Raw genomic sequence first — 19,220 nt, 5'->3', positions numbered from 1 at the left:
TCCCCGCGGTCTTGGAGACCTGTGTGCTGTGCCCGAGCCTCCGTTCCTGGATTACCCAGCTAATGGAGAGTGGGCAGGCCTTGAGTTGGGAAGGAAGCCTGACTGGTTTGGAGGAATTTATATGGACAGACCCACATTCTGGAGCAGGAAAGGGATCCAAATGCCATCTAGAAGGAGTAATGCATCCAGACGGGAGCACCAAGAGTCTGCATGCCGGGGCAGTGTACCCGCCCAGCCCCTAGTTCTGTGCTTCCGAGCCCACCCTGCAAAGCCCCAGAAGCCCAGTCTAGGCGAGAGCACGTGTTAGAGTCTGGGATTGCCCCACCGTGGAGGCGGGGACAGGGAGATGGCCCTTCCTCCCCAGACAGGCCTGAGGAATGTGGCCAAGCCTCAGCTGGAAAGTCCCACCCCCTCCTTTCTCCCTCTGCGCTTCCTCTTCAGGAGCAGGAAAAGGATGCACAGGAAGGGGCTCGGAGGGGGAGGCTCCCTCCCAGCGTAGTCCCTGAAGAGAGTTCCTTGCGGGGAAAATGCTGGCGCCTAGTGATAGCGGTACAGCCAGCTCCTTATCCCGGTCCCGGCAGCTTGCTAGAGGCCAGTCTCTTCTCGGCCCAGTGAGGGCCTTTCCCACCCAGCCCAGCGCTATGTCACCCTGCTGCCCTGACAAGGGAGGGTTTCCCCCGGCATCTTCCACACTGGGCATGAATGGGAAGAGGGGGAGTGGAGGACAGCCCCGCGGAGTTGTGCGCTCACCCGGGCAGCATTTCAGCTCTGCCCAGAGGCTGCCGCCGCAGGGTTCCAGTGGCTCTGCTTTGGGGAGGGTGCAGCAGCCCCCACAAGGGCTCCAAGGCTCAGTCCAGAGCCCACGAGGCATGCCGGCCGCCTGCTCAGAGGCCTTCATCTGGCCCGGAGGTCTGACTGTCAGTGTCCCTCGGTACAAGAGTCAGAGACAACAGGCCGCAAGCCCCCTCCAGACCATGAGAACAGGGCAGCAACCCATCCCTTGCTTCCTCCGTTCAAGAGACCTCTCTACACAGAGCGGGCTTTTGGAAATCCAGAATGTTTAGCCCAAGTGAGTTAAGACCCAGTGAAGGGAAAAGATAGGCATTGGCGAGCAGAGGGGCTCTGACTGTCCCCCAGCCCTGCCAGTGATGCGATTCTGGCGGCCCGTGCCTGCAGCAGAGGCGAAAGCGCTACCCCGCTCCCAGGATAGCTTGTCCATCCGTCTTCGGGGCAGCTGTGCGCTGCACCTGATTTCTAAGGCCGGGTGGCGAGGACACTCCTCCTTTGGTGCTCTTGAGAGGAAGGTGCCTGGCCTGCCCAGCAGGCGCTGAGGGCCCTCAGAGTGGAGCCGGGACGGGGAGGACCTGTCGGCGTTGAGGTGGGATGTTTATTGCGATGCCTCTTCTGCTTCCTTCCCTGGGCAGCTGCCTACTCATGTTTGTCGTTACCTGTTTTGTTCCAGATGCCCCCACCAGTGAGAACGCCAAGGCCCCGGAGATGAAAGCCCGGAGGCCAAAGAGCTCTCTTCCTTCCATGCTAGGAACGGAGAGTAAGTACTCGTTCAGCTCTTCCAGGCAAACCCGGGACTGAGGGCCGGCCGCTTCCCTGCCTGTGCTCCTCGGACCCTGGCCCCTGCCACCACCCTGGCGCCCTGTGAGCTCCCGGTGACCGAGCCACTGGCCTTTTCTCTCCCCTCCCACCTCTCCAAGGCCTGAGTGGTGTTACAGAACCAAATCCTCTGGCAGCGTCACTCAGACCCCTTCTGCTTCCCACCAACAACCCTGGGAGACCTTCTCCTAATCTCTCCCAGTTGAGTCTTTCCTGCCACATAGACCTTCTTACACAGTGGCTCTGATCAGATCACTCCTGGTTGGAGTGCCCAGCGGTCCCCAGAGCCCACCAGTCCCGTGCAAGTGAACCTCTCACGCGTTGCCATCCTGGCACACCTGCCACGTGTGGGCACACATTCTGACATCCAGCCTCAGCCTTTCTTTCCAAGCGCTGCCCCCCAGCTCCTTACTCCTATTTCATCCTCAAGCCAAACTGAGCTCCTCTGTGTGCACCGGACACCCCTGTGTTCCTCCCTTCGTGCCTTTGCTCTGGCACCTCTCTTGTGGGACAGACTCCCACTGAAAAGTCATCTCATCCCTGAGCTCGTCTTCGCTCCAGCTGAAAGGAACTCGTCCCTCCTGTGAGCCCCCATAGCACTCAGCATCCCCCTTCTGCCGTTGGCTGTCCTCTTCCCAGGGTCACGGTGATGTGTCTGTGTCTCATCCTCCTTCCTCCTTTTGAAGTTCCGTGGGCCTCCGGCTGGGCCAACTTAGGGGTGCACCTTTCAGGATGCCAGTGCCGTGACCTGCTCATAGAAAGGCCTTACCAGCATCTCTTAGAACAAACTTGCAGCTGTGGTCTAAATAGCCAAGCAGGGAAGGGGCTTCTCCTATGACTCTGCCTGACTCTCTCCCTCTTTTTGGATCTTGGCTTCACCCAGAACCCCTTATAAGCTTTTAGGCACTGTGCCTAGGGTCCACAGTGCTTTTACAGGCCCACAAAAATATTTCAATATCTTATAAAATTAGGGAAAAATTTAACTTTTAGGTCAAAGAAAATGTTTTAATTCATAACATTAATATATTCATCTTTATACCAATGCAGTTGTAAAATATAATTTATGTATGTATGTATGTAAGTATATACATTTTTTTTTTCTTTAGTGAAGGGAAGGAGCCTTCAAAGGTAAAAGTGCTTAGACTCCACAAAGGGCATAATGCAGCCCTGGCTTCCGCTACTGATCAATTATTGGTCTAATTTTATTAGAAGGATGCTTCGAAAACTCCAATTTTAACAAAAGATATGGGGTTGCTTGGGCATCCCCCAACACTCTCTGTGTTTTAAAAGAGCAAAAGACAAGACAAACTCTTAATTACCCACACTAATAAAGGGAAGTGAGCTAGATTCATTCAAAGGCTGCCTCTCTTTTTCCATTACAAGGCAGTGTTCTGTAACTTAGTTTTATTCTCATCTCTTCAAAGCAACCTATTTACCTTCCCAATGAGGAGTTTGGGTTCCTCATGCACATACCAGGGCAGCCAAATTGGAATGATAATTTCTCATGGATATTTAACCACTGGGAGCCTCCGATTATCAAAAGTGGACATTTAATAATAAGTTGTTGACAATGCATAAACAATTCTAAGAAAAACCTAGTGAGAATGGGTTAATGATTTTATCTTCCGAAAGGATTTCTTGGGCCTGTGTTCTATTTAGTTATGGGAAAAAGTCCTCGGGAGAGACATGGGATCTCATAAGAGCGCCAAGTGATGGTGAACTGGGTCTGATGCGATTGTTCTTCTCTCCTGGGGGCAGAAGCAGGAGTGCCTGGAGTTCTAGCTGGGAGGTCAGCAGCCTCCTGTCCTCAGCTCTGGCACATCTATTCCGGTGAGATCCCGAGGGAAGTGAGGTGGGGTCAGAGGAGAGCCGTGAAAGAGAAAAACAAACTGGAGACAGTGAGCTGGCCCGGGACCTGGGCTCTTTGCCCTGGAGAAGAGAAGGCTGTGGAAAACCCCAGCCAAGCTGTCATCATGCACTTCCAGGGCAGGGGCTCTCCACCCTGGCTGCATGTTAGATTCACCTGGGGAGCATTTAAAACCACTGCTCCCTGCTGCACCCCAGCCTAAAGAGATCAGAATCTCTGGCAGTGGGACCCTGGCTTCAATGTATGTTTACGCTCCTGGGCCATTCCAAGGTGCTGTCAGCCAGGCTGGAAACCAGCTGTCCAGAGGGAAGCCCGGTGCCCTTGCACCGCTGGTCTTGAGAAGCAGAACCGGGTCCCCTCTACTAACTCCATTAAATGTGGAACCACCGCGGGCCCCCGGCCCAGGTCCTCAGGGCACTTCCATCACCTGCCTTTAGGGAGAGAGCAAGATGCTCTGGTGGAGTCTGGACGCCATGGTTCTTTCCCCTCCGAAGGGTGCAGAGAAAGGGGCTCAGTGGGCGGTGCTGCTCAGAGGGAGGGGCAGCTGAAAGCGCTTCATCTCCGTGGCAAACAAACACATTCGTGACTGCATCAACTCCAGCTGACACTGCTTGTCTGCTGAAGGGGAATTTCACTCTGTGTAGAAAGCCTTCACGTTGGAGTTACAGACAGATGTCTTACTCCCGAAAGAATGGAAGTGTGTGTCTCTATGTATAGTAATGGCCATGTTGAAACCCTCTGCTGGCCCACGCCTCCTGCCCCCCATCATCCCAGCCTGTCACTCCCTGGGGCACTGAGAGCATTAGCAGCATTTTTTCCTTAGAAACCTGCAGAGTTTCCTGGGTGCCTGTGTACCACCGTGGGGCTTCCTTCCCAGGAGGCTCCTGAGAAGGCAGCTGCCCAGAGATAGGGAATGAAGGGGGTGTCTTTTAGGCCTGCACCCCCAGTTCTTTTCTCACTTTGGGGGATAATTTATATGATTTATCAATTACATAAGTTAAATATGCATGCCTTCTTGTTTAAACATTTTAACTAGTACAGAAGTTTACCAAGTACAATGTGAAAGCCCTCTTTCATCCTACCCCTAATTTCACTCACCTCCTCAAATATATTCACAATTACTTTTTTCTGAATATTCACATATACACATGTAAATATTTCAGTTGGATTTTTTTCTCACAGAAATGGAATTATGCCGTCTGTACACCTCTGCAACTTGCCTTTTTCTCTTAGCATTGCCGTCCCCAGTCCCAGACATCTCTGTTTCCATGAGAAAGCCCAGATTCTCACGTTGCTGAGTGGTCTGGCTGTGTATGTGTGTTCATTTTCATCAAGGGCTGGGAAGTACCTAATCTAACCAGGGAATCCATCTTTCCTCCAGTGACCGAGGGAAGGCTGAGTGGTTTCCTTGTCAAATAGATGGTGGCCAGATCCCTGTCTGCATGCCCTCCCCTCCCCAGCTCGGATGTTCGGTCCTGTGAGGGAGCTGTCAGGTGTGAACGTGGACGGTGCTTGTCCACACTGGCCTGAGAGCCCCTGGGGGCACCGCTGCTGCCTAGCTCTGGGGAGCTTGAGGGAAAAGCCAAGCTGATTTGCCCAAACCCAAGGGGCCGGATGAGAGAAAACTGACGAGAGTACAAGTTAACCTGCCAGACACCAACTCACAAGTACAGAAGTGAGGAGGGCGTCGTCTGGGAAGATTTTGGGATGAGGGAAACGCTAGGCCAGGTTATGAAAGAGGAGAGGAATGTGGTTTGGTTGAGGAGGAACTGTAACACTCCTCTTGTGAGGGGAGACTGGGGGGAGGAATGCGCAGGTACTATCGTGAGGGCCCCCGATTCAGTCACCTGCCCATCGCACAAAACAAGAGTTTTTGTTTTTGTTTTTAATAGTAATCTTTTATTTATTTATTTATTTTTATATTTATTTTTGGCTGTATTGGGTCTTCGTTTCTGTGTGAGGGCTTTCTCTAGTTGCGGCAAGCGGGGGCCACTCTTCATCGCGGTGCGCGGGCCTCTCACTATCGTAGCCTCTCTTGTTGCAGAGCACAGGCTCCAGATGCGCAGGCTCAGTAGTTGTGGCTCACGGGCCTAGTTGCTCCGCGGCATGTGGGATCCTCCCAGACCAGGGCTCAAACCCGTGTCCCCTGCATTAGCAGGCAGATTCCCAACCACTGTGCCACCAGGGAAGCCCCAAAACAAGAGTTTTTTGAGCACCCATGCAACAGGCATCATCTTAGCCACTCAATCTATGTCACTTCAGGCAAGTCTTATTCAACTGAGCTACAAATAGTTGTTCCCATTTTACAGATGAGCAAATCTGAGTCTTAGAGAACTAAACTGTCTTGCCCAGAGTCTCACAGCTCACAGCTAGTTACATGTGGGCACTGTGAGGGCAACCCTGATCTCCGTTCCTCCCACGCCACCCCGTGCCTTCCATAGTCTCAGGGCCATCCCTTGTGCTGCCCACACAGTGGACGCTGTCCACCAGCGGGGACAGAGGTCTGACTGCCATCAGAGCTGGGGGGAGAAGAGGGTGACAGCCGGCATGCTTCCCTGCTTCCCTGGATCTTGAGACCTGTCAGGGTCTTTGCTGCATGCCTCTCAATGGGAATTTTTTTCTAACTTTATTTTGATATAATTTCAAATTTATGGAAAAGGTGCACGAATAGTACAAGAAACTTTTATACACCCTTTACTTAGGTTCATCAATTATTTGCATTTTGTTCCATTGTTTTGTCATTCTCTGTGTATAAACTCATATATATATATACACCATTCATCAAATATTCATATCTATATATCTATATACACTGTATATATACTATATATACACTATATCTGTTCATATATATTCACCATTCATCATATAGACATATATATACCGTTTACAAATAGAGACATCATGCCCTTGACCTCTAAATATCTACTGTGTATCTCCTAAGAACATAACTACAATGCAATTATTAAAATCAGGACATTTAACATTGAACCGATACTGTTTAACCCACGGTCCCATATTCAATTTTTGTCAATTGTCCCACTATCCTTTATGGCTGCTTTCCCCCATCTTGATGGGAATTCAGTCTCAGCACTCCTGGAAAACTTTATGCACTCCTCCAGCCCAGAGTGGGTCGTCTCCCACCTTTGGAGAGAGAACAAGAGAGACGTGCATGGGCCCAGGGGAGAAGTATCCTCCACTTGTGACAGGGATGGGGGGCATGGGTAGACAGCAATACCCTTCCTTGTTGGACCTCCAGATGCCCATTTACTGTGCCCGGTGGGGCAGTGCTCAGGCACAGGGCATAGCCAAACAGCCCCTGGGCTGGAGAGCAGGAAATGAACGTCTTGGTTCTGCCTCTAATTGAACACGTGGCCTTAGTCAAAGCCCTTCCTCCCTCTGCACCTGTCAAATGGGGACTTTCTCCGACTGACCCCCCAGGCCTTTTCCAGCTCTGACATCAAGCCATTCAATAGAATGCTTTTCTTTGGAGTGATACAGCACAGGTGGGGTTGGCCAACACCCTCTGTATCATCTGGTACATGAAGGGTGGAAGCTCCAGCAAGCATGAACACACAGCAGCAGAGATATCCTGATGGGAAGGAGGCCATATGCATAGAGTCCAGGCTCAGGGTGTCCAGCTGGAGGGGATCTGACTGGAATTTTGTGTGAGAGAGGCATTGATGGGGCTGAAGGATGGTTTGAGAAAATACAGAGAGGTACTGCCGGTGCGATAACAGGCTCAGGGGTTCCTCCTATCAGTCCGTAAAGCTGACGGTCTTTTAGAAAAGAGATAGAGGAACATCCACAAGGTGCTTTTACAACTAGGGGACAGGAACCAGTGCTCCTCCATCTCTGAAATTTCAGTGCCTGGTGTGAAGTAGGGATATAACAAGTATTTCACTTTTCAAATGTATTTATGAGTTCCCCTGCTTCTGGGATCTGGGGAGGATGCAGGTGGGACACCACTTTATATTCCATGCCTGGCCTTGGCCTTGAGCTTCACCTCTGATATCGGTCACTTTGACCTCACTGACTACTATCCCAGATTACGATGCTCTTAGATATCTTTGCCTTGGTCTCCTGTATGTGTCTCTCTATGAAACCAAAAGTCAGTCACCTTGAAAGCATCTTTGGATATCAAAAGCAGTGTCCAGTTATCCAGAAGATTTTCTCCAGGATCAAATCTTTCTTTTGATCAAACTCTCTCCAGGATTCAGAGGGCTGGAAGGAAATGCTGGAGAGGTTAAGACTTGGCATCAAGACTTGCTTGACAGGGAAAGATGTGGGACCCTGGGAGAGAAGTGGGGGTATTTCCATGAATGTCTTTGAAAGCTGGCACCAACTCCTGGTTACTCCCAACCAAAATACTGGTCTCTGAAGAGTGATGGTGGTCATGCCACCCTCCACCACACCACGCATGTGGACCTGTGCTTCCACCCCTGGGCTGCCACCTCCAGATCCTTCCCAGCTCTTCCACTGTCTCCCACAAGCCAGTTCAGTGGCAGGATGGGTCCTCCCAGGCGAGGGCCTGGAGGATGCCCATCAAGCAACACCGACACTGCTGTCCTGGCCATGCTGGGCTGCCTCTTTCACAGCTGTCCTGATGTTCTGTGCCCTGGGGGCTCAGGGCTGGGTGTTTGCAGTAACAAGAGGAGCGGTGTTCCTCTGGAATCTTCTTACGTGACAGCCTTTGCTATGAGGGGCTGTGTATAGGAAATTTGCCCAGAGATGTTCATTCTGGGAAAATGACTAATATTTTTCCACAGGTTTGTAAGGAGGGGTTGGAAAGGGCCTAATGTGTGTGGGGGGAGGGAGAGGGACATTGTTGGGGGGTTTTCAAGTCCCCTGGAGCCCTGAGCCTCCCCCAGTGCAGGACAGTGAGATTCAGCCTTCCATCCCCAGGTCCTCACCTCCACCCTCCTGTTCTGACACAGCCCTGCAGGGTGGGTGCTCTCCCTCCACACGTCACCCAACCCGAATCCCCTTCAGGAGCTTGTGGCAGAAAGTTAATGCTGATTTTGGGAATTGTGAAGGGTTTGATGTCTATTTTTAGCTAGCTACCTAAAAAAGGAAATGTCCCCAGAGAGGCAGAGATCCAGGGACCTCCCTGTACCCTGGGCTGTTCATGCCACCTCCCCAATTCCCTTTGGCTTTCCATTATCTCAGGCCCTTTTGAAGCTGTAAGACCCGCCTTCAGGCTCTGTAAATATCTACCAATTGCTGGCTCTGATCTTTCCGGAGATCACTGGAGAGAGGGACTCATGTGTCTTCAGATTGAGCAGTCTGGAAACATCTGTGGGGTGCCGACCTCTGCCCTTCCAGGGCAGAGGAAGGTTCATGAGGCCAGGACTAGGTGGGTGGGGGCAGGCTGGGGCAAAAGCAGAAGATGGATTACCCAGACAATTGGAGGCCAGCCTTCCCAGCCCAGCCCCATGTTTCCCAGGAACCTTCTAAATTCAGTGCTTTGATTTGTGATGTTTTTATTGGGCTGCTTCACTTCTTCCAGCCTCAGTCCCCTGTCTGGGGTGGAAGGCCCAGCACCTGGCAGCTTTGATCTAATTGGTAACAGAGCAAGGGACCTTCTCCTTTTTGTGGAAAGTTGCACATGGATTCAAGCCAATGGGCTTTATCTCTGAGCATCAGAGCCCAGGGGTGGGTTGGAGTGTTCTCGGGAATTCCCATGTTAACAGAGATCCTCGGGGGTTCCATTCATTCCTTTAAGAGCGGTTTTCTAGCCTGTGCCAGGTACTGAGCTACGCACTGGGGATACAGAAAATGAACAGGATGGGCCCTGTTCCTGTCCCCAGGGAGCTTGCTGGGGTATATGCATGTTGGGGGCAGGTTTCTGCAATTGCAGTGCCTTGTGATGACTGCTGATTGAACTGCCTTGGAGGGGCATGGAACCCAACCTGGCAGCAGTGATGCGTGAGCTGAGACCTGTCCCAGAATGTGCAAGAGTCAGCAAAGAGTTGACAACAAAACCCTGGCATTGCAGAAGCTGAAAGGCCTTCAGTGTAGAGTACAGAGCAGTGCCCCCCAGAAGCTGGCACAGGAACCAGCAACATCCACACCCCAGGAAGGTCAGGAGTCCGTGTTTTCAGCAAGTCTCCCGGGTGATCGTCATGCATGCTAGATTTTGAGAACCACTGACACTAAGCATACAGGGCATGGGTGAGGGTGTTCCCCAAGAGTTAGAAAGAAGGCTGGGGATGAAAGTCGGGGACAAATCTTGAAGGCCCTTGTCTGGTGAGTTGGACTTGATCCTAAGAGGCAGTGGGCAGCCACTGGAGAGGTTTCAACAGTGGAGTGACATCAGACTTGCGTTTGAGAAAGACCATTTTGGCCACTGAGTGATGGACCTGTTAGTGTGGGGACAGGGGACCAGAGGTCTAGGAGGTGGTACAGTTAGGACTAGAATGGTGACAGCGGGGATGTGGAAGTGGGACCAAGGAGGTTGTCTTGCTGATGGAATTGAAAGATGTCAGTTCGTGACCGGATATGGGCAGGGAGGGGGCCTTGGGAGAAATGGGGATGAACAGCAGCATGGGAAGAAGAACTGGATTTGGTTTTGGATGTGTCGGGTTTGCGGTATGTGCCTAGGGAGATGGTGTCAGGTAGTGGGATGTATGGGTGGGCCCAGGAGAGAGGTCTGGGCTCCAGGAAAAATGAGGGCAGCAGAAAGAGGGATATAAAAAAGGAACTCAGAGAAGTTTGTGGAGTTAGAGTTTGGGGAGCAGTGCTGTACCAGGAGGGGTGTGCCACCTAGGGCTGACTGTCTGGGAGAGGACAGACCCAGTGGCAAGGAGAGCGAGGACACTCTGCCCTCCTTGCCTCACCCTGTGTCTGGGGTTTGCAAAGATGGTTGGATTTTATTTTCCTTCTGTGATACTCCTCTCTGACAATGGCTAGCACAGAAAGTTTGCGGTGCTGGAGAAGGGGGCGAGGGACAAAGGGCTGACAGCAATAGTAAGATAAGAAGGGTGCATCCAGAGGAAAAGAAACTAGTTAGTGGCCCAAGAAGTACTGAGAGCTTGGGCATCTGGACCAGCAAGAATTTTCCCTCTACTGAGGACCTGAACTGGGGAAGGAGCTTCAGGTGCAGCATGAGCGACCTCGTGTAGGTATAAAGCTGACCTGACCAACAGTGTGGAGACTAAACAGGTGAAGGAAAGTACAGAGCAGTCCTCTGGGGATGTGTTTGGGAAGAAAGGTGAATGGGTGGTAGGGCTGGTGTTAGAGCTTGCACTTTATTGCTATACCTTCTTTACAATGTACCTTAATTCTTTACAACAAATTTTATTTATTCTTCCCACATTCTTTGAATGAGGAAACTGAAGCTCCAAGAGGTTAAATAACAGGCTCTAAGTCACACAGCTTGGGAAGTAACAGGGCGGTATTCAAACCCAAGTCCAGTGCCAGAGCCTACGCCCACTGCATTTCTGTAAAAGGACAGAGAAAGGTTTCAAGGACCTGATTTGAGGATGGGGCAGAGTGTCAGGTGGAGTCAAGAGGAAACAGGAGGAAAGCAGCCATACTCTGGGCAGCAAGAGGGTTAAGTCCTGTTTCTAACTTGGCCACATGTCGTTTTATAAACCCAGCAAGTCATCTGACTTTTATTCAAATCCATCTCCTTTTTCATGAAATGGAAACAACGTGAAGTGCCCTGCTTGTGTTTGGTTGGGGTAAGAACCCAATGAGAAAAAGGATGATGACATCATGGGTTAGAAACTCAACTTGCAGAGTCTAGCTCTCTACGAGAAACCAGGTTTAGAATCCAGTGACTCTGCTTTCTAATCCATTAAATATGTTCTCCTAAGCCCAGAATGCAATTAATGGACTTCAGCAGACGGTCCTATAAAATATGTATAGAATAGGATACAGAACATTGTTAACGTTTCAAATAGTTGTCACTGATAGGAACCAAACCAGTTTCAAATGCTAACCAATTCAAACAGGAGATGCTCGAAATTTGTAGAACTACCATAAAACTTTGGCCTTCAATCTTATTTAACTGTAACATAGAAATATTGCTATTAGTTCAGGCTCTACTTCTGGCCAGGTAGGTTTACCCAGAACCCCCAAGAATAGTATAGGGGGGCACTTTGGAGTCATCTGCTTCCACTTTGTGCCCTTGCTTGCCTCCTGATTAACTCCTAGCCCACGACTCCAGGGGCTGGCACCCTCCTTCCCTGGCCCCAGAGCTCATCCACAGCTGCAGTGTGCTAGGGCTGCCATAACAAAGTACCGCAGACCGGGTGACCTAAACATCAGACACGTATTGTCTCACGGTTCTGGAGGCTGGAAGTCCGAGATCAGGTGTCGGCAGGTTTGGTTTCTCCTGAGGCCTCTCTCCTTGGCCTGCAGGTGGTGGGCTTCTTGCCTCACACGGCCCTTTTTCTGCGTGTGCATCCCTGGTGTCTCTCCGTGTGCCCAAATTTCCTGTTCTTATAAGGACACCAGTCGGTTTGGATTAGGGCCCACCCTAACAGCCTCCTTTTAATTTAATCACCTCTTTAAAGTTCCTGTCTCCAAATATAGTCATATTCTGAGGTATTGGGGGCTAGGGCTTCAACATATGAACTGCGGGGGACACCACTCAGCCCATAACAACAGCCCTCCACACAGTTGCTCTGAAGAGATGGCTTTCCCTCTCCCAGGAGGTCAGATCCCGGCTCTGGTAGGAGCCCCTCTTTCCTTCCCTCGAGGGCTGCTCTCTTCCAGTTGTGCCGTCTCCCTTCCAGCTGCCCTGGGTGCAGAGGAGCAGGGGGCTTTGTGGCTCAGCTATTTCTGAGGGTTCCGTGTCCCATCCAGTACCCACTCCCGAGGGATCTGGCTTTCCCAGGCTCTTCCCTGCCAGCATCTCTGGGCTCTCCCTCTCCACCTAGTCCTAGCCTTCTGCTTTCACACCTGTTCTCTTCTCTCTCACCTTGGAAGAAACGTTAGCTTGACATTTCCTCTTCTTCACCCTGCTTCTCTTTATCCCTTTCACCTCTGGAATTCTTGATGGATTAGTTGACTCCCTAGCTGTTTCCTTGAGAATCTACTCTAGAGCAACTTCTGACCCCACCATCCCACAGAACCTGCCCTCTCAAATACCACCCATCACCTGATGCTGGTCGTATCTTCCCGGTGCCCACCCTCCTCCACCCTGGGTTTCAGGGACAGTCCTTCCACAGCCGCTCTCCTTCATCCCAGCTGCTCCCTGCGAACATCACCTCAGATCAGACCCTGGCCCCTTCTCATCTTTCACTGTACTCTTTTCCCCAAAGAACTGACCCATCCTCACAGTTTCCATTAATGATTGCATGTTGGATCCCGAAATCTTTCTCGTTCAGCTTCCACCAACTATCTCTAGAATTCTGATCCTGGGCTTCTAGCCAATACACAGATTAAACTCTTTCATCGACCACATTTTCTTGAGCCAAGCCAAACTCCTCGTCTTTCACTCCTAGATTCCACGTTCCATCGATAAAATTTTTCCCATTTATTCAAGCAAGAAGTCCCTGAGAAATCTTTGTTCCTCCCTCTTGTTTAGCCCCTAAATTCTTTTAACTTTTCTTCCATCTCTTATTGGTATTTTCTTTTCTGCTGCCTTTGCCAAGGCTGGACCTTGATGTGTTTCTCCTAAGAGTATGGCAATAGCCTCCTAATTGGATATTCTTGTGCCCTGGAACTGGAAAGACCTCCAGGGGTCCTCTAGCCCAGTTGGACTGCTGTTTGTGTCAGGACTCCCTGTTACTCAGGACAGAGACCTAACTCTCAAACTTGACATTCTAGACCAGCACTGTCCAATAGAACTTTCTGTGATGATAGCAGTGCTCTCTGTCTGCACAATATGGAAGCCACTAAACATGCATGGCTATGAGCACTTGAAATGCGACTAGTGTGACCGAGGAACTGAATTTTTAATTTTCTTTAAATTGTCACACCATCTTCACGCCACTGCTCTCTGAAACCAGCCCTGTGCTCCAGCCACCCTCCACCAAACATCACCCTGACTCTCTACTCTGAGTCACTCTGTTCCTGATCAATGGGGCTCTTCTCTCCAGGTCAGATCATCTCGAGTCCTCAGGTCCACCCTGTGTCCCACCTCCCAGCCATCTCCTCAACAGACGCTGCTTTCTCTTTCTCCCTCATTTGAACAACTACATCATGTTGGCTGGATAAAACATTGTTTAACTTTCTGTTTAACTTTTATTTTGAAGTAATTTCAGAACTATGGAAAAGTTGCAAAAATAGTACAAATATTTCTTGTATACCCTTCATTCACATTCTTCAAATATTAATGTTTTATCATTTTTGCTTTATCATATGTTCTCTCTCCTTCTCTTCCTCTATTTGTCAACCTCTCTTTCCTTCTACCTCTTCACAAACACATATACACGTATACATACATACCTACATACACATTATTTTTTATGAACAGTTTGAAAGTAAGTTGCACATGTGGTATCCTCTATCCTCAATACTTCAGTATATATTTCCTAAAAACAAGGACAATCTATTATAAAACCACAGCTATTTGATATAGTGTGGTTAGGGAGGATCTCATTGGTTAAGCAACTCTTTCCCATTTTTCATATTATAATTTACATACAGTAAAATTCACCCATTCTATTGCACAGTTCTTGACAAATGCGTATAGTCCTGTAACTACCACCACGACCAAGATATGGTTTCTACACCTTAAAATATGCCCTATGCCCCTTAGTAGTCAACCCCTCCCCACCCACCTTTTCTCTGTCCCTACAGTTTTGCCTTTTCTAAAATGTCCTACAAATAGAATTATACAGGACACAGCCTTTGAATCTGGCTTCTTTTAGCAGAAGAGAAAGATGAATCATTGAGATTCATTCATGTTGTGTATATCAGAAGTTTGTTCCTTTTTATTGATGAGTGGTATTTCCTTGTATGAATGTACCACAGTTCATTCATTCTCCAGTTGAAGGACATTTGGATAACTTCTAGTTTTTGGCAATCACAAATAAACCCACTACAAACATTCATATACAGGTGTTTGTGTGCATGTAGGTTTTCATTTCATTTGGATAAGTATGTTAGATGACTTTTGAACAAAGACCTGAAAGAAATATGAAAATAAGCTATGAAGATAGCTGAGGATATTTTTACATATTCACCATATTGCTATTTAGACAAATGAATAGGTTTGTGTGGCAAAACTGGTCTGTTTGGGTCATTTTTCTTATGTGCGTTATTTGGAGAATGGGGGGGTAAGAATGAAGGAGAGCATTGGTTGGTTCATTCATTTGTTTGTTCACTCATTGATCCATTCAACAAACATTAAAAAAAATAAAAGCCACAGTCCACAGTCTGTGACCCAAAGGAAGCCTGAGACCCTTGGATCCACACCAAGGACTAAATTTAGTCAGTTTATCTGACATAATTTCCCTTATGAGTTTCCTGAAAGTTAGGGTAAGAGAAGAGTTAGTGAGTTTGGGGTTATTGTCATTGAAATGGACAATGGAAGCTTAAGCATTTTTCAGAGTTTTTATCTCCCTGGAGGCTCCAGGGACCCCTCCAGAGGCCCTGTTGAGAAGTGATACTCATTCGCTCATGAGGTTGTCCATGTGAGACTGCAAGGTCTCCAGAAAGACATATTCAAGGGAAGGCTCTATCTGGATGAGGGGCCAGTGGATAAGACTATGCCCTCCTAGGATTCAGGAGCCTTGTAAAAAAAAAATAACAGGAAATAACCTGTGAACTTCTTTGTTTCAGGTGATGCAACTGTGAAAAAGAAACCTGCCCCCAAGACACCTCCGAAGGCAGGTAATTGGTCACAGCAACATTTGTGGGCAAGGGAGTCATCTGCCATGAGGGGTTTACCCTTTGCTCTGCTAGACTGACCACTGGGGATGTGGTCCCACCCTGCTCCCCGATTCAAGCTGTGCATTATTCAGGCTGAATTTTTCCAAGAGTCTCTGTTCACCTTGGTCCCCCACCCTCTTCCACTACTTGCCTTTTCTCCTGCTTCCCTGGTATGGACAGCATCACACGATACTTTCCCATCCCTTCTGTGAAATCCTGCTTACCTCTGTGTCCTCCAGTCTGTCCCTTACGGAGATAATCCACTTTGTGCTATTCTCATGCTCTGCTCTGTATGTCCCTGTTATAGGAAGCCCTGTCTGTTTTCCATGAAAAGACATTTGAGGATTTGAACCATACTGAGCCTGTCAGCCAGGGTGACCTGGAGGTTAGAAGGCAAGATGCTCTGTAATTAATAAAGGAGTAAGGTCACAGATTCAAAAAATTAGGGTAAGGCACAAATTCCAGAACAACCAACAAACGGAGAATCATGCCTTGTAAATTGTGTGGGTCACTTCTGAGGGAATCAGGATCAAGAGACCAACAAACCTAGCAGGTCCGTCAGCCCAGGTGTCTGAAGCAGTGGTCATTGCTCCGTCTTACCCTGAAGGTTCCGGAAGGTGAGAGAGGAGCAACAGACCAATGTGGCTGGCAGCGTCGAATGAGATTAGACTGTCTGAGGCTCCCTCCTCCTCGGAGCTCACTCTCTCCCTTGTCCTCCCCCAGCCGTGCCCCCGCAGATCATCCAGTTTCCTGAGGACCAAAAGGTGCGCGCAGGAGAGCCTGTGGAGCTGTTTGGTAAAGTGACCGGCGCGCAGCCCATCACCTGCACCTGGATGAAGTTCCGAAAGCAGGTCAGTAACAGAGGGCAGTGGCCCGAGAACAACCCGCACAAGTTGCAGAGCAGTTCTGGGCCGAAAGGGATGAGAAATGCTGTGACGAAGGGCAGCGTCACTCTTCATCACAGGGGCCTGAGAAGTGGGAGAGCCTCTCACACCCCTGTCACCCACCCACCACATCTGAGCTCTTAATGACCTTTTCTTCTACATCTAGCAAGAATGCCTGTTTTATAGACAATTTGTGTGATAGAGAAGAGTATGAAGGGAAAAAACAGAAACCACCTATGGCCCTCACCTGATTTTGGTATCTCTGTCTAGAATTCTACTCGGAGTCAGGAAAATCGAACCAGGGACCTAAATGACCTCTCAGACTCTTGAGCTTTCTGTGATTCTGTGCCAGCTCACTGAACCCTATCTGTGGCAACCACTTAAACTTACCATGTGCTGGAGAGATAAAAGTGCACCTGAGTATTTGAGTAGATAAATTGTACGTTAAACAGAATTTTGGCTTACTGACCCAGAAATCTAACTTCCATTTATAACAACAGTCCTACGGGGAAATGTTTGAATTTCCAAACAACCAGTTCCTTTTAGAGAAACTTGGGGAGCCTGGCCATTTTTCTGATCGCATGTTGGTAGTGTGTGCCCATGTGCCTGATCAGAAGGGGCCCCAGATCTCAGGCTGGCCCTGGATCAGGAACTCTACAGAAGGTGTGATGACTTCTTCTGAGCCCTCTGTTGCTCTATTTCCAACCCATTCAAATTGTCCTGAGGCCCAGAGGTGGGAGGCTAGTACTGGGGAAGAAGGAAGGGTTGGACTCAAAAGATGAAGAAGAGAAGCTGGCCTTATCCCAAAGCATGTTTGCTTGGGTTTTGTCTGGGCTAGTGGTGTCTGAAGTAAGATGGAATCTCAACCCTCTTCAGAGACATTTAGCCAAGTCCCGGCTCCATCCAACAGAACTTTCTGTAGTGATGTAATTGTACTATGTCTGTTATCCAGTAGAGTAGCCACTAACCATATGTGGCTATTGAACACGTGAAGTGTGACTAGTGCAACTGAGGAACTGAATTTTACACTTCAATTAATTAAAAATTGTTATAATAGCTTTGTTGAGATATAATTCACACACCATAAAATTCATCCTTTTAAAGTGTACATATATTCACAAGGTTGGGCAACCAGAACATTTTTATCACCTCGAAAAGAAACCCCAGACCCATTAGTAGTCATTTCTCCCCTTCCCCCAGACCCTGGCAATCTCTAACCTGCTTTCTGTCTCTTTGGATTTGCCTATTCTGGGCATTTCATATAAATGGAATCATACAATATGTGTTCTTTTGTGTCTGGGTTTTTTCACTTAGCGTTATGTTTTCAGGGCACATCCATGATGTACCATGAACCAATATTTTATTCCTTTTTCATGGCCAAATAATATTCCATTTTCTGGATGTACCACATTTTGTTTATCTGTTCATCCGTTGATGGACATTTGGATTATTTGCCACTCAACTAAAATTTGAATAGCCACATCTGGCTGGTGACTATGGTATTTGACAGCACAGAAGAGGTCAGAACCCACTGGGTGGGCTTTGTAAGTGACTTTGATCAAATGTGTTCTCCCACCATCCCATCCCAGAGCAGTGGAGGGGGCTGGACTGTACCCCGTTTCCGGTCTGGAGCAGAGAGTGACAGCTCACTCCCGACCACCAGACCCTGCTCAGCACCCTCCCTGCTTGTCCCAGATCTGGACCCTGTCAGGGCAGCTTGGCTCTGGATGCAGGAGAGGGGGAAGCTCAGAGTCCAGACCTTAGGGGGTCTTCCCTGCTTAGGGAGAAGCTCAGGGTCCAGACAAGACCAGCCCCACGCAGCTCGGGCAGCTGTATCCACATCCCCAGGGGCGAGGAGTGTGGGTCGGAGCCCCCTTCCTTTCTGGCTCAAGTCTCCAGTGCCTGCCCCACTCTCTGTCCCAGATCCAGGAGAGTGAGCACATCAAGGTGGAGAACAGTGAGAATGGCAGCAAGCTCACCATCCGGGCTGCACGCCAGGAGCACTGTGGCTGCTACACTCTGCTGGTGGAGAACAGGCTGGGCAGCAGGCAGGCCCAGGTCAACCTCACCGTTGTGGGTGAGTCTGGGGACGGGGCGTAGGGAAGGCGGGATGATGGACTTCCAGGCCTCATCTCCCGGGGCCACTCCTTCAGCACGCGTTCCCTCTGCCCACAGGCTCCGTTTCTCCATGCTCTCCCACTCCCTGCTCTCACACTGTTGCTGCCCTTCATGCTTGTTGAGAATCCCAGACCTTGCACACACAGCGTTTTCCTCTTCCTATGAATCCCCTCCCGGTTTCCCTTTCTAGCCAGACTCTGAGCTCTACCACTCCAGCTCTCTCCAGCTAGCCCCTGTGACCCCTTCTCCCCCTGGTCCACTGCCTGCCCCCAACCCCAGTCCCCTTGCAAACCCTCACCTTGAATCAGTGCTGCCTTTCAACTTCACTGCCGCTCTGCCTAAGTTTGGGGCACGGCAGAGAGACCACATCCATCTGCAGCCTCAGTGCTGGGCTCTGTCAATGTCTAGGCTCAGCCAAGGCATCAGTGCTGGTCAGTGCCCTCTCCCACACCCTGAGATAGCCATTCCTCAAGACCCCCCCTACCCTGCAGGCCTCTCTGAGAAATAGGAGGCATCAGGCATGAAGTTACTTAGCTTGGTGGTCCCACACCTGCAGGCGTCTATCTGTCCCCGTGCTGACTCCACCCTCCAGGCTCTGGGTGTTTCCCACCTTTCTCCTGTGCTCCGGACCCCAGGCTCTTGAGGGCTCCAACACCCCCCACCCCCATTCTCTTCAACTTCTCCCCAATTTCTCCCATAAATGTTGCCAGGACTCTCCCATCTTCGCCATGCGCACAGGCACGCATAACTCCTGCAGTATCTCATCTCACTCTGGCCACCCTAGCATCTTTCTCCTGCTCTCTCTTCACGACCAAACCCTCTGAAAGAGCCAGTCTCTCCTCTGAGTCTCCTTCTTCACCTCCCTGGCAACAATCTTCAACTCCCTATAGCCTCACCCCCAGGACCCATTAGTC

General features: G+C 49.6%; 1 protein-coding gene across 8 annotated transcripts in view; it reads left to right on the top strand.

Annotated features, from left to right (window-relative positions):
- Nucleotides 1–19,220, top strand: part of MYLK (myosin light chain kinase) — a 276,906-nt gene that overhangs the window by 210,919 nt on the left and 46,767 nt on the right. For all 8 annotated transcript variants that reach the window (XM_082394846.1, XM_082394844.1, XM_082394845.1 and 5 more), the window contains 4 exons: nt 1,463–1,549; nt 15,215–15,265; nt 16,028–16,155; nt 18,112–18,265. In XM_082394846.1, coding sequence (XP_082250972.1) covers nt 1,463–1,549; nt 15,215–15,265; nt 16,028–16,155; nt 18,112–18,265 — 420 coding nt within the window. The remainder of the gene's footprint in view (nt 1–1,462; nt 1,550–15,214; nt 15,266–16,027; nt 16,156–18,111; nt 18,266–19,220) is intronic.

Source organism: Balaenoptera borealis (assembly GCF_965194805.1).
Source record: "Balaenoptera borealis genome assembly, chromosome: 5".
NCBI lineage: Eukaryota > Metazoa > Chordata > Mammalia > Artiodactyla > Balaenopteridae > Balaenoptera > Balaenoptera borealis.
This window is presented reverse-complemented; position numbering and strand designations above follow the sequence as displayed.